This window comes from Chlorocebus sabaeus, chromosome 15 (genome assembly GCF_047675955.1).
Source record: "Chlorocebus sabaeus isolate Y175 chromosome 15, mChlSab1.0.hap1, whole genome shotgun sequence".
Lineage (NCBI taxonomy): Eukaryota > Metazoa > Chordata > Mammalia > Primates > Cercopithecidae > Chlorocebus > Chlorocebus sabaeus.
Window position 1 is genome coordinate 35,223,232 of NC_132918.1, and position 15,117 is coordinate 35,238,348.

Consider the following 15,117-nt stretch of genomic DNA (forward strand, 5'->3'; position numbering starts at 1 on the left):
ATAGGTCTGTCTAAGTGTATAAATCTTTCAACCATAAAGTTGAACATTCTTAAGTACTAGTTCTGATCAGTGATGAGTCATTTAAAGATATTGCCTCAGAGTTTTCTTACCTTTATAATTGGCCATAGCCATTGTATAACTGGAAATGACAGTTTCATCTTTGTTGCTGAATCACTGTCCCGAATCCCTGGATGTGTCTTACTCCAGATTTTTTTGGTGGGCCATCAGATAGGTTTTCATACCTTGATCACTTCTATGATATTCAACTCTTAAAATTATAATTATGAGCTAGGTACAGTCACTTGTGCCTGTAATCCCAGCAACTCAGGAGGCTGAGGTGGGAGGAATGCTTCAGCCTACGCAGTCGAGACTGCAGTGAGCTGTGATCGCGCCACTATACTTCAACCTGGGCAACAGAGACAGACCCCTTCTTTTAAATAAAATAGGATGATTAGAATTTTGACCATTTTAATTCTTAAAAGCTTTTTAAATTATTAATAGAAAGCTTAATGAAATTCCTTAATTTTTGCATGTCCAGATGATATTCAGTACTTTCAAAATAAGAATTATCTAAAACTAATTAATTGAAGTATCTTATATTTTAAAAGTAAGTTTAAAAGTAAGTTAATAAAGGCTGGGCATGGTGACTCATGCCTGTAATCCCAGCACTTTGGGAGGCCGAGGCCGGCAGTTCACTTGAGGTGAGGAGTTCGAGACCACCCTGGCCAACTTGGTGAAACCCTGTCACTACTAAAAATACAAAAATTAGCTAGGCATGGTGCTGGGTGCCTGGAATCCCAGCTACTCAGGAGGCTGAAGCAAGAGAATCGCTTGAACCCTAGAGGCGGAGGTTACAGTGAGCCAAGATTGTGCCACTGCACTCCAGCCTGGGTGACAGAGTGAGACTCCGCTTCAAAAAAAACAAAAACAGAAACAAAAAAAAGTAAGTTAATAATACAAAGTTGTATAAAACATCCCAAAGGCCTTACAAAAATATTAGCTTTTAAATTAAAGAGTATAATTACCAAAAAAAGGAGATAATTATGATGATGATAAAGATAGCAATGATGTGTATTTTGAGGGTTAACATGTGCCAGACGCTGAGCTAAGGTGCCATGCTTATATTATGTCACTTATCTTCAAAACCACTCTACAGGGTTGTTGTTTTTATTCCCACTTTCAGGTGAGACTTTTAGGGAAACTGATTGTCTTGATCAGGGTAACCCAGAAGAAGAGCCTGTATCCAAACCCAACTCTTCCTGGTTCCTGAGCCTACATTTCATCTTATAAGCATATCTTTATTTTATCTCGCTTCCTAGGTGACCAAACTACGCTATACACATAGAGTGATAATTTACTTCTCCTGTTTGAATTTTGCTAATGTGTGAGGTGGAATTTTAATTATTCTGAGTTTGGTTCAAGGGAATGAGCTTATAAGATTTGAAAGATTTAGAAAAATATAATTGCTTTATAACTGTTATCATGTACTAAAAATTTCTGAATTTGAAGGAACAAAATTTTATTAACACTTTGTTAAGATTAAAATCCCACAAGGATTGTAGAAATATCTAGGCAGGATCTCCTTTTATTTATTTATTTATTTTCCCGAGATGGAGCCTTGCTCTGTCACCCAGGCTGGAGTGCAGTGGCGCAATCTCAGCTCACTGCAACCTCCGCCTCCTGCGTTCAAGCAATTCTCCTGCCTCAGCCTCCTGAGTGGCTTGGATTACAGCGCCTGCCACCACACCTGGCTAATTTTTGTGTTTTTTTAGTAGAGGCAGGGTTTCAGCTTTTTGGCCAGGCTGGTCTCGAACTCCTGACCTCGTGATCCACCTGCCTCGGCCTCCTGAAGTGTTGAGATTAACAGGCATGAGCCACTGCGCCCCGCCAGGATCTCCTTTATACAGTAAATTAATGAAAAAAAAAAATCCCATTTATCCAGTTTCATTAGGAGGTGAGGTATTCCATGAATGAAATTTCCTGTAGGAGGAAGACTCAATGGCCAAAACTATTTTTATGTTAATAATTTTGAGGGAAGTTTTTTAAAAGTGTATTTACTTGCCAGTGCTGTCCAAAACACTGGAATTCTGAACCTCATTTAACAGTTCAGTGATGATTCAGTTCATTTTGCATTTGACTACTACTTTCAGTTTAGTTTCTCTTCGTCTCTTAGTTTCTTTTGCTGGTCCTACAGTCACTCTGCCTATCTTATGCGTCCCACCTCCCCTCCATAGAACCACCGATAGACCAAAAACACATTTTTCATACTTTATTGCTTCCTCACCTCTTTGGGTGAGGAGAACAGTGAGTCTGTGGAGAATTCCATGTTATAAAAGAGTTAACTGATTTTGAGAAAGGGTCTCTTCTAGTAATAAAAATCCTTGGATTTAGCAAGAGCTGTTTTGGGGGAGCCTTGGGGACCATTTTTGCCTTTTCTTTGGAGGACTAAAATTGTTGAATGACTGATTTTTAAGGTAAATAAGATGTGATGGGTTTAACAACAATTATCTTAAATAATTGGTTTGTATTATTTTTAAATTCAAGGGTGGATATTTCAGCGTGAATCTGAATGAAGAAATTTTGAGAAGAGGTCTTGGCAAAACTGTTCTTGTTAAAGGGCTTAAATATGATTCTAAAATCTATTGGACAGTTCACAGAAACTTACTTAAAGCTGAATTAACAGCCTTAAAAAAAGGAGAAGGAATATGGAAGGAAGATTCTGAAAAAGAAAGTTATTTGGAAAAATTCAAAGATTCCTGGAGAATATGGAAAAAGGACAGTTTTCTAAAAACAACAGGATCAGATTTCAGCTTGAAAAAAGAAAGTTATTATGACAAACTTAGAAGGACTTATGAAATATGGAAAGACAACATGAACAACTACTCCTTAATACTGAAGTTCAAAGAACTTATAAGTCGCATATACTTTCGTAGAAAAGGGTGAAACAGTCAAGAGATCTAGAGGTAACCTTCTCCAAAGAGTAAATATGTAAATATATGGACATTTTTCATTGACTCAAAATGGAAGTTTTGCCAAATGATCAAAGTGTTATTCTAATGGTATTTAAATATTAAAAAGAGATGATTATTATAATGTCAGAATTAATTTAAACAAATTATAATTAATGTAATATGATTTTAGGAAAGATGAAACACTTTATGAGAAGTTACCAAGCTGAATGATTTATATATATAGCGCTGCCGTGTGAAGAGAAAGTTTAACTCTTCACCACTATGTTGTTTTTAGTTATTTTGGGCAGCCATATTGAATTTTTTGTTTCTTTGTTTTGAGACGAGGTTTCGCTCTTGTTGCCCAGGCCGGAGTACAGTGGCATGATCTCGGCTCACTGCAACCTCCTGTTTCCCGGGTTCAAGCGATTCTCCTGCCTCAGCCTCCCAAGTAGCTGGGATTACAGGCATGTGCCACCATGCCCAGCTAATTTTGTATTTTTAGTAGAGACGGGGTTTCTCCATGTTGGTCAGGCTGGTCTCGAACTCCCGACCTCAGATGATCTGCCCACCTCGGCCTCCCAAAGTGCTGGATTACAGGCGTGAACTACCAAGCCCAGCTTTTTTTGTTTTAACACGGAGTTTCGCTCTTGTCACCCAGGCTGCAGTGGCGTGATCTTGGCTCACTGCAACCTCTGCCTCCTGGGTTCAAGTGATTCTTCTGCCTCAGCCACCCAAGTACCTGGGATTACAGGAGCTCACCACGAAGCCTGGCTAATTTTTGTATTGCCATATTGAATTTTTGTTTAAAGAAGATACATGTTTATTTTTCCAGTTTTATTACCTTTCACTATTTATAATAAAAGAATTCTTTATGCTTTATGTGCAAAGTAGCTTTTTTCTCCTAACTGCTTTCTAATTGCTTGTGAATTTGGGGGCAGGGTCTCTTAGATCATTCCTTGTAATAAAGAATGGCTAATTTCTAACTGTTGTTAGATGAGGGGGCTAATCCAGAGGACAAAAACAATGTACTAGCTGGGCATGGTGGCTCAAGCCTGTAATCCCAGCACTTTGGGAGGCTGAGGTGGGCGGATCACTTGAGGTCAGGAGTTCGAGACCAACGACCAGCCTGGCTAATATGGTGAAACCCCCGTCTCTACTAAAAATACAAAATTAGCCAGATGTGGTGGCTCACCCCTGTAATCCCACGTACTTGGGAGGCTGAGGCAGGAGAATCGCTTCAACCTGGGAGGTGGAGGTTGCAGTGAGCCCAGATCGCACCACTGCACTCCTGCCTCGGTGACAGAGCGAGACTCTGTTTCAAAAACAAAACAAACAAAAAAACAATGTACTGAGGATGGCAGCACAGAGGATAGAAAAAACTGAGATGCCTGACATTGTTGAGCCCTTGAAGTAGCCAATGCTTGAACTGCCCTGCTTCCCAATTTCTTGTTAGTTGAGATAGCAATTAAAAAACTTGCTGATAAAATCATCTTGACAGTGTAAGCTTCTTTCGCCAGGCCAGCAGTAATCCACTCACATCCACAAAGTCTATACAAGGTTTTTTTTTTTAATGGTTTATGATACCAAGAAAAGTCAGACTTATCATCTAGTCCAAATAGTTGACTCCTGTTAGAATTAATAGCACAGAATGAGAGGTATACTGCTGCTGCTGCCTGACTCCTTTTTTTTTTGAGGTGGAGTCTTGCCCTGTCGCCAGACTGGAGTGCAGGGTTCACTGCAACCTCTGCCTTCCCAGGTTCAAGCAATTCTCCTGCCTCAGTCTCCCGAGTAGCTGGGACTACAGGCACACACCACCACGCCCAGCTAATTTTTATATTTTTAGTAGAGATAGGGTTTCGCCATGTTAGTCAGGATGGTCTCGATCTCTTGACCTTGTGATCTGCCGCCTCAGCCTCCCAAAGTGCTGGGATTACAGGTGTGAGCCACTGCGCCTGGCCCTGACTCCTTCTTAGAACATAAGAAAATGGATTTTGCAACCTTTAGAAATTAAACATTCATTTTCAGTGAGGTCCCAAATATTCCAAAGATTTTATGTGTGAATGTGTTTTATTTCATAACCTTTCTTTGGGATAGGATAGGAAGTCACATCCTAGTTTTTATTTCCTGGTTTCTATGCCTCAATAGCTTTTTGTTTTAAGGGGATGTTTTATTTTTATTTACAGGGAAGTTAACGGAGTATGTTTAAACTAGTTTTGTGGCAAGCTCTTGAGCCTTTTTCTTTTCCAACTTGACATTGTGAATTACAGAATTTGGACCTAAGTCATTGTCTTCTAGAGATGTCAGATCGTATCATAGTTATCACGGTAGTTAGTTCTGATGGCCTCTACCAGCTCAGCCAGCATACAACTATCTTTCCAGTTAAGCCGTATGAAAGTGAGACTGATGTAGGTCATCCTGTGACTTGATCTAACCTTTTCCTTGATGATGTAGTAGGGAACCCTGATTTTATGGACAAGATGAGCAATGAGAAATGCAGATCAAGGGGTCTCCTCTCATGTGCAGTCACTGTTGCTGTCTATTCTTGTTCTCCACTTAGACGGTGGCAGTATTCACACTTACGTGAAAATCATATGGTTCTTGGGTGGAGAATTTCCATTGACTGACAGCTTTTTTCTGGGCCTGCATTCACGTTTTCAGCCTGTCTCTAGTCAGTATTATAGAGCAGCTTGTTGGATAACCCAAGCACAAGCTGAACCGGGTAATTTTAGAAAAGTTAGATCTTTTGTCACTGGGATGGTTATAACAGGGCCATCTGAAAAAGTAAAAAGTCCCTATTAGGCTGGATATCAGACCAAAGCCCATACTCTGCCTTTCTTACATAGAGGATTTACTACCTTTTGGTCTTGTTGGGGCTCAGAACATGACACCCCAAAATGTGGCACCTTGGCATACTGAGTATTTTAAGTTGAAGGAAATTGAGAACACTGCAGAAGCAGGAAGGTCACTCTCTGACCTTCTGCCACCTTTCTTTCGTGAAGCAGGCCATAAAATAATTATCTGACCTGCCTCTCTTGAAAGTAGGTCAGAAGACCCTTATATCAGAGGGAGTCTTCTCTATCCCCAGAGGCCAAGAAAAATCTGATCAAATCGGCCTTACTCCCCCAAGTTTATTTATTTTTGTTTTTGAGATGGGGTATTGCTCTGTCACCCAGGCTGGAGTGCAATGGCCTGATCTTGGCTCACTGCAACCTCTGCGTCCTGGGTTCGAGTGATTCTCCTGCCTCAGCATCCCAAATAACTGGGATTACAGGCGTGTACCACCACACCCGGCTAATTTTTGTATTTTTAGTAGAGACAGGGTTTTGCCATGTTGGCCAGGCTGGTCTCGAACTCCTAATCTCAGGTGATCCACCTGCCTCTGCCTCCCAAAGTGCTGGGATTACAGCTGTGAGCCACTGTGCCCAGCCGGCTCCCCTGAGTTTAATACCATTAGGTCGTACCCATTTGTCCTCTGCATGATTGTCCATAAATATACATAGTTTTCCCTGGGTTTTTGAGTCTTCATTTCTGATGGCTCTTATGTGATATAAAATTTATATTAAATAAATTTTTATAGGTTTTTCTCTTGTTAATCTGTCTTTTATGAGGGATGTCAGTCTGAATCTTGCAATGAGTGAGGAAAAGATATTATGATTTTCCCCTACAATCTTGTCTTTAAAAAAACACGATCATGGCCACTCTGTTTTCCTTTTGGCCTTCTTTTCTTTTGGTACCTTGGGTACCTAGACTTCCTTGCTTTTAAAATATTTTTCTATCAAATGAATTTGGTTCTTTGTTTCTAAAGGATTGGATTTTTTGGTTCTTTTCAGTCTCTTCTTAATTTATGTTTCCTTTTTTGGGGTTTTTCATTTTCTATTCATACTTTTTCTTTTCTTTTTTTTTTTTTTTTGAGATGGAGTCTTGCTCTGTTGCCCAGACTGGAGTGCAGTGGCACAATCTTGGATCACTGCAACCTCCGCCTCCTGGGTTCACTCCATTCTCCTGCCTCAGCCTCCCGAGTAGCTGGGACTATAGGTGCTCGCCACTACGCCCGGCTAATTTTTTGTATTCTTTAGTAGAGACAGGGTTTCACTGTGTTAGCCAGGATGGTCTCGATCTCCTGACCTCATGATCCACCTACCTCGGCCTCCCAAAGTGCTGGGATTACAGGCATGAGCCACCACGCTCGGCATACTTTTTCTTTTTTTCTTGAGGTGTAGTCTCGCTCTGTCACCCATGCAGGAGTGCAGTGGCATGATCTTGGCTCACTGCAACCTCCATCTCCTCGGTTCAAGTGATTCTCCTGCCTCAACCTCCTGAGCAGCTGGGATTACAGGTGTGTGCCACCACACCTGGCTAATTTTTTTATTTTTAGCAGAGATGGGGTTTCACCATGTTGGCCAGGCTGGTCTTGAACTCCTAATCTCAGGCAATCTGCCCACCTCAGCCTCCCAAAATGCTGTGATTACAGGCATGAGCCACTGTGCCTAGCCGGAAACACATGTACTCTTCCACTAAGTGATGGGAATGTCAGCTCTTATCCAGGCACTTCCTCTCTCTTGCCTCACTTCTTAAATCATGCCTCTTTCTTCTTGTCTCAGAAAAATGAAATGCTGGCAGGTCCAGTAGCTTAGCAAATTTCAGGAGAGACAATCATGATTTCCCAGGATAGCGGGATATGTAATACCCTCAGCCTTGTAAAAAGAGAAGGGAAGTGTTAATGTCAAATCTCCTCCCCCATTTGAACGGGAAAGGGAAAGGATGGTTGCTGCTCTGTAGACTCTAACTTTTCCACTCCTCCTTACTCCCAGACCTCTTCTCTTAGCTGGTAAAACCTAAATCAACTCGACTTCTCCCACCACTGGGAAGTCTGGGGATACTGCTGCCTGAAATACCGTCTTCTTAAAACTTGACTCAAAGGAAAATTAGAGCCATGGATCCCAACAGTGCTGCTGTTATGCCTGCTATATCTGGTAACTCCTGGAGTCCGGTAGAGATCCCAGTCAGTACCTCACACCAACCTAATACGCTTGCAAACCTGCTTTTAGAGAATTAACTGCACCGGGCACGGTGGCTCATGCCTGTAATCCCAGCACTTTGGGAGGCCGAGGCAGGCAGATCACTTGAGGCTAGGAGTTCGAGACCAGCCTCGCCAACATGGTAAAACCCTGTCTGTAATAAAAATACAAAAATTAGCCAGGTGTGGTGGCAGGTGCCTGTAGTCCCAGCTACTTGGGAGGCTGAGGCAGAGAATTGCTTAGACCCAGGAGGCGGAGGTGGCAATGAGCTGAGATCGTGCCACTGCACTCCAGCCTGGGTGACGGAGCGAGACTCCATCTCAAAAAAAGAATTAACTGCACTTGAGGCAGGCAGATAATGTTATGCAAGAGTTTTATCTTCTTCTGAATTGCTCCAGCATCATTTGGCTCCTCAACAATGTAAGGACTGCATCTTTGAGCTATAAGACCCTCCCTTGGGTAATTAAACTCTATGTGCTGTCAAGGGGCATGTTGTTGACACAGTTTGTCCCCAGTCCAGTGTTACATGTGCTAGCTACCATTTGTTAAAGTAGGCAGATAGCCAGAAATGAGCAGACAAGGGAGCTCCTCTGAGAAAAGTCCTGGAGATGCTGCCCACTAATAATCAGCACTGCCCACTCACAGTCAGCAGAAACAAAACAAAACAACAAAAAAACAAAACCCAGCGGCTACACTGGCTACTTCTGGCCTTATGGTTGGTCTCCTGCATTCCTAAAGGGTACATATAAGGTCCAAGCCAGAGATACCATGGTAGAAACTTTCCCTGCTGATGAGCATGTGCACTCCTCCAGAAATTCACCCTAGAGTAGCCTTTTGCTCATTATAATAGTAAAAAACACTCCCCTGGGTGGAGATTTTAAATGCTAATGAGACATGTGACATGTGTACTGGCATGTACAACCACAGAGCGTGCACGCCCAAAGAGACTTCCTGAAACATGCTTGTGAGTAACATTCCCCTCACGCCCCTTTCTGAATAATCATGCAATATTCTCATAAAGAGAATCCTCCAGCACTAGCTGCTGCTGGTTTTTTTTTTGAGACAGAGTCTTGCCTCTGTCGCTCAGGCTGGAGTGCGGTGGTGCGATCTTGGTTCCCTGCAAACTCTGCCTGCTGGGTTCAAGTGATTCTCCTGCATCAGCCTCCCGAGTACCTGGGACCACAGGCACACACCATCACACCTAGCTACATTTTTGCATTTTTAGTAGAGACAGGGTTTCACCATGTTTGCCAGGCTGGTGTTGAACTCCTGACCTCAAGTGATCCACCTGCCTTGGCCTCCCAAAGTGCTGGGATTACAGGTATAAGCCACCGCACCTGGCCTGCTGCTGGTTTCTTATTTCAGCATGTACTGTCTCTTTACTTAAATGTTACTACTACTGTTTTTCCAGCTGGAGCAACCTAGAGCTGTTTTTCACTCCTCTCTAGGAATGTACTTTATCTTCCTTCAATAAACTCTGCTACTTAACCCTTGCTGTGCATCTCTTGGCTGAATTATTTCTTCCAAGTTAGACTAGAACTGAGAATTCCTGCACTTCCTGATAACACATTGACATAAAGAGGCTATGTGGTTCAAGAAGCCAAGAAACAGCAGTGTTCTAGATGTTCAGGGTACCAACAGAAACAGTATTGCTTAGCCGTCATTAAAAGATATGACAGGGCTAGGCGCAGTGGCTCACGCCTGTAATGGCAGCACTTTGGGAGGCCGAGGTGGGCAGATCACTTGAGGTCAGGAGTTCCAGACCAGCCTGGCCAACATGATGAAACCCCATATCTACTAAAAATAAAAAAATTAATTGGGTATGGTGGTGGGCGCCTGTAGTCCCAGCTACTCCAGAGGCTGAGGCAGGAGAATTGCTTGAACCCAGGAGGTGGAGGTTGCGGTGAGCTGAGATTGCGCCACTGCTCTCCAGCCTGGTGACAGAGTGAGACTCCTTCTCAAAAAAGAAAAAAGAAATGACAGCTATACTAAGGGAGTGGCTACACTGCTGGGATAGTTGAGGAGGAGCTGGTTTCCTAGGAGATGCTTCTTCATGATCTGGAGCTTCTTTAAAGTCACTACCAAGGCAGCTATTTCTTTTTCTTTTCTTTTTCTTTTTCTTTTTTTTTTTTTTGAGATGGAGTTTCACTCTTGTTGTCCAGGCTGGAGTGCAATGGCACGATCTCAGCTCACCTCAACCTCTGCCTCCCGGGTTCAAGCAATTCTCCTGCCTCAGCCTCCCGAGTAGCTGGGATTACAGGCATGTGCCACCATGCCCAGCTAATTTGGCATTTTTAGTTTCAGAGAAGGGGTTTCTTCATGTTGGTCAGGCTGGTCTCTAACTCCGAACCTCAGGTGATCCACCTACCTTGGCTTCCTGAAGTCCTGGGATTACAGGCATAAGCCACTGCACCCAGCCACCGAGGCAGCTATTTCTATGAAGGCAAATCACAGGGAGAAAGTAATACAAATTTATTAATATGAAAAAGCTGAAGAAAATAAAAAACTCAAGATTAATATTAAAATGGTTAAGGCCAGGCGCAGTGGCTCATGCCTGTAATCCTAACACTTTGGGAGGTCAAGGTGGGTGGATCACCTGAGGTCAGGAGTTTGAGACCAGTCTGACCAACATGGTGAAACTCTGTCTCTACTAAAAATACAAAAATTAGCCAGATGTGGTAGTGGGCACCTGTAATCCCAGCTACTCAGGAAACTGAGGCAGGAAAATCGCTTGAACTGGGGAGGTGGAGGTTGTAGTGAGCCGAAATCATGCCACTGTACTCCAGCCTGGGTGAAAGGGTAAGACTCTGTTTAAAAACAACTAAACAAATAAAAAATTAAAATTTTTTGTTTTAAAATTTTAAAACACCTGCCAGGAGAGGTGGTTCACAGCTGTAATCCCAGCACTCTGGGAAGCTGAGGTGGGCAGATCACCTAAGGTCAGGAGTTCGAGACCAGCCTGGCCAACATGGCAAAACCTTGTCTCTACTAAAAATACAAAAATGACCCGGGCGTGGTGGTGGGCACCTGCAATCCCAATTACTCGTGAGGCTGAGACAGGAGAATTGCTTGAACCTGGGAGGCGGAGGTCGCAGTGAGCTGATTGTTGTGCCACTGCACTCCAGCCTGGGCGATAGAGCGAGACTTTGTATTAAAAAAATAAAAGAAAATAGGTTAAGAACAGAAATTTAACAGTAAAATCGTAAAAATGCTTTTTAAATGAACAAACTATACTTTCTTTTCCAAGGTGGCAATTTGAACTCATTCTTTTAACTTGCATTCCTCCCATTAAAATTACATCAAACTATTAAATATTATAATTTGAAAATGATATTAATGATGGAAAATCAGGAAAGGTATCATTAATTAGCTAGATATTTTAATATTTTGCAAATTATGATGAGGTGGTATTGTACTGAGATACTGATGACTTGAGTTCATTATTATACTTAAAGAAAAAAGGTAGGCTTTATCTAGTAAGTAAGTGGGTAGGATTACCCAATTACAATCCAAAAAGCCCACCCCCTTGTTTGGGATCTCTGAGAGTTATTCCCTTTTGGTCAGGTCTAGAGGTAGTTCCTCATGATCTGGAAGCCTTAGTTCAAATGTCACTGCATCCACTATATAATGTGAGGGAAAACAGAATTCAGTGGTCCACAACTATGTCTTGTCCTGCCGGAGAGGAATAATGATAGCTCCTGGTTCTAGTTGTGTGTATTTCTTGGTCATATCATCTGGGTGCCTCAGTTCTGTTCTCTGTAAGATCATCCTTATCCTCCATGGCCTCTTCAAAAATAGCCATTGAAGGCCAGGCGCGGTGGCTCACGCCTGTAATCCCAGCACTTTGGGAGGCTGAGGTGGGCGGATCACGAGGTCAGGAGATCGAGACCATCCTGGCTAACGTGGTGAAACCCTGTCTCTACTGAAAATACAAAAATTAGCTGGGAGTGGTGGTGGGCACCTGTAGTCCCAGCTACTCTGGAGGCTGAGGCAGGAGAATGGCATGAACCTGGGAGGCAGAGCTTGCAGTAAGCCGAGATCGTGCCACTGCACTCCAGCCTGGGCGACAGAGTCAGACTCTGTCTCAAAAAAAAAAAAAAAAAAAAAAAAAAAAAAAAAAAATAGCCATTGGAGCAGATCCACCTTTTGAGATCTGGACACCTCTTTCTATTGATCCGGTTTGAGAAGCCCAGGGATGGCTAAAGGGTTGAGAATCACAGGACTTTATTCTTCCAGAGACTTAATCTTATATGGTTATGAGATTTACCAATTTACTAGGCAGGATGGAGGTCTTTGGGGATCTTTTGATCTCACTTGGTTCTGTTCTGAGTATTACTGCTTTGCTTCTTGTTCATTTTTAATGAACACGTTGGAACATTGTTTTTCTTTTTTTTTGAGACAGGGTCTTGCTCTGTTGCCCAAGCTGGAGTACAGTGGCATGATCTCAATGAACTGCAACCTCTGCCTCCAGGGCTCAAGTGATCCTCCCACCTCAGCCTCCTGAATAGCTGAGACTACAGGTGCGCACCAGCACCACTATGTCCAGCTAATTTTTTTGTGTTTTTTGTAGACACGGGTTTCACCATGTTGTCCAGGCTGAATTTGAACTCTTGGGCTTGAGTGATCTGCTGGCCTTGGCCTCCTAAAATGTTGGGATTACAGGGGTGAGCTACCGTACCTGGCCAACCACTGTTTTTCTTTTCTTTTCTTTTTTTTTTTTTGAGACAGAGTCTTGCTCTGATGCCCAGGCTGGAGTACAGTGGCATGATCTCAGCTCACTGCAACCTCCGCCTTCTGGGTTCCTGCCTCAGCCTCCCGAGTAGCTGGTACTACAGACGCACACCACCACGCCTGGCTAATTTTTTTCTGTATTTTTAGTAGAGACAGGGTTTCAACATATTGGCCAGGCTGGTCTTGAACCCCTGTCCTCATGGTCTGCCCGCCTCAGCCTCCCAAAGTGCTGGGAATTACAGGCATGAGCCACTGCACCCGGCCTAAACACTGTTTTTCATTTGTAGGCTCTGCCTATTAGTGATGTGAAATCAATTAAAAAAGAAAAAGATAAAGGAACAGAACAGGATAAAATATATCAGAGTGCATTGAAAATAGCAAAGGTAAGTATTGTTAATTTTTTGTTATAAATATATTTGAATGTATGCACTGGTTTGCAATGCAAAAATATGACATTATTGGTTACTAAAAGTCAGTACCAAGGATCTCATTTTCTAGCACACTCTTTGGAAGAAACCTGATTATCCTTTCCTTCCTTTCCTTCCTTTCCTTTTCTTCCTTTCCTTCCTTTCCTTCCTTTCTTTCTTTTCTTTCTTTGTTTTCTCTTTCTTCTTTTTTTAGACAGAATCTTGCTCTGTCACCCAGGCTGGAGTGCAGTGGTGCAGTCTTAACTCACTGCAACCTCTGCCTCCTGGGTTCAAGCCATTCTCTTCCCTCAGCCTTCCTAGTAGCTGGAACCACAGGTACACGCCACCATACCCAGCTAATTTTTAAATTTTTAATAGAGACAGGGTTTCATCATGTTGGCCAGGCTTGTCTCGAACTCCTGACCTCATTTGCCTACCTCGGGTTCCCAAAGTACTGGGATTACAGGCATGAGCAACCACACCCGGCCAGCCTGATTATTTCTATAACTCAAGTGAAGACAGTGAGTAATTCAGACAGAAATAAGGTTTTTTAAAAATTGAGGCATTAGGATCATTACTTCTATTTTCTGCTTCGTTTTGGTTATCAAAACACTTTATTTCTGTGTAACTAGCAATGACATTGAGGAATTAGCACCCTCTTCTGTTCTGCAGCACTGTACATATATCTATTTTAGCACTCGTTATTTATATTGTAAATATTTATTTACATGCCTCTCTAGTCCAAGGTACAGTAGACTTTATAATTCAAATACTGAATTTTGGATCATTTCTGCTCCTTCCACAGCAGGATTTGGCCCTGTTTCTTGCTCATATAGGGAACTCCGTAAATATTTGTTAAATACATGAATGAAAGAATAAATGAGTGGACCATCACAGTGTTGCCTTGTCATTTTGACCAGGACCTTTTTTTTTTTTTAGTCAGAATTTCCCCCATGCATCCCATGAGCCTACACCATGAAGATTAATTTGCTGAAGTGATCTGAGAGAACATTTTGTAAACTTGTCAAGTTTGAAAAGGGAGACATTTATTTTGGACAAAGCAAGCCATCTTAATATGTAGCCAGTTTAATGATGCAAATAAGTGAAACAAAAACTAAATACAAATTTTAAGGTGTAGTTTTTCCTTCTGCTCTGTTTATACAGAAAAATCTAACCATTTGTTTTCTGCTTAAAAATAAACAGATGTTAGTAAAAGAGACTGCACACCTCACTAGAACTCCAAATGGTAGGGAAGAAGAGTTTTCCTTGTGGTGTAAATTGCCTCCCCCCTCCAACGCCCCCATCTTTCAAAACTTTAGAATTTGTACTGTAACTCTTTCACCAGTGTCTTTCCTCATTTTCTCTTTACAATTCAGTTTGCTTGTCTTTCTAAGCATTTGTTCAATGTCGATAAAAATGGTACTTCAGATTCTTTTAATTATATTGTTGAATTCTACAGAATCTTTTAATGATAGTATTGGAGGGGCAGCCCAGTATATTCCATGAGGGAAATTTGTAGCCTCAAAGTTTCAGTATTACTTCTAAGGCTGAATAAAGAAACTTCAATTAAAGGTCTGTCTTGGTGAGCAAGCTTTGACCATCTTGAAAGTTGCAGATATTGGCTCTGTGGGAGGTCTTTCTGGAAACAACATGCACAGAGCTGAGTTGTGAAGCTCTTAGGAAGGAGGAAAAGGGGGCACTTTCCTTCTCTGACACTATTGTTTCCTCCAACTACTTCATTCCCCTTCCCACCGCAGGAGAAATAAACAATCAGGTTGGAGAAAAATAGAAAATGGGGAAAGTTCACTTTAGCACACTTACTGCCTTTTAAAAAGTGTTCACCCTATCTTGAGAACTAAAATCTCCCAAGAATTATAACTGAGGTTAAGAAAATCTTAGTTGAATAAAATTAACTTAGGCGCAGCTATGCTACTTTACCTTCACCCAGCATTCACAGGATGAAGTATTTTGCCAAGGTAGTGAAGTGGGGACCTAGTATTTAGAATTCTG

General features: G+C 42.1%; 2 protein-coding genes across 5 annotated transcripts in view; both read left to right on the top strand.

The window, feature by feature from the left end:
• The window catches only part of C15H3orf33 (chromosome 15 C3orf33 homolog), a 44,207-nt gene extending 40,377 nt beyond the window's left edge, over positions 1–3,830 (top strand). For all 3 annotated transcript variants that reach the window (XM_008008627.3, XM_008008626.3, XM_073023502.1), the window contains one exon: positions 2,545–3,830. In XM_008008627.3, coding sequence (XP_008006818.2) covers positions 2,545–2,943 — 399 coding nt within the window. In that variant the 3' untranslated portion in view covers positions 2,944–3,830. The remainder of the gene's footprint in view (positions 1–2,544) is intronic.
• Positions 3,831–6,904: 3,074 nt separating this feature from the next.
• PLCH1 (phospholipase C eta 1) overlaps positions 6,905–15,117 on the top strand; it is a 268,796-nt gene continuing 260,583 nt past the window's right edge. The window contains exons 1-2 of one of the 2 annotated variants that reach the window (XM_073023500.1): positions 6,905–7,924; positions 12,988–13,083. The gene's annotated coding sequence lies outside the window, so the exon portion shown is untranslated. Of the gene's footprint in view, positions 7,925–12,020; positions 12,490–12,987; positions 13,084–15,117 lie in introns of those variants that run through there. The other variant, XM_073023499.1, reaches the window with a different exon arrangement.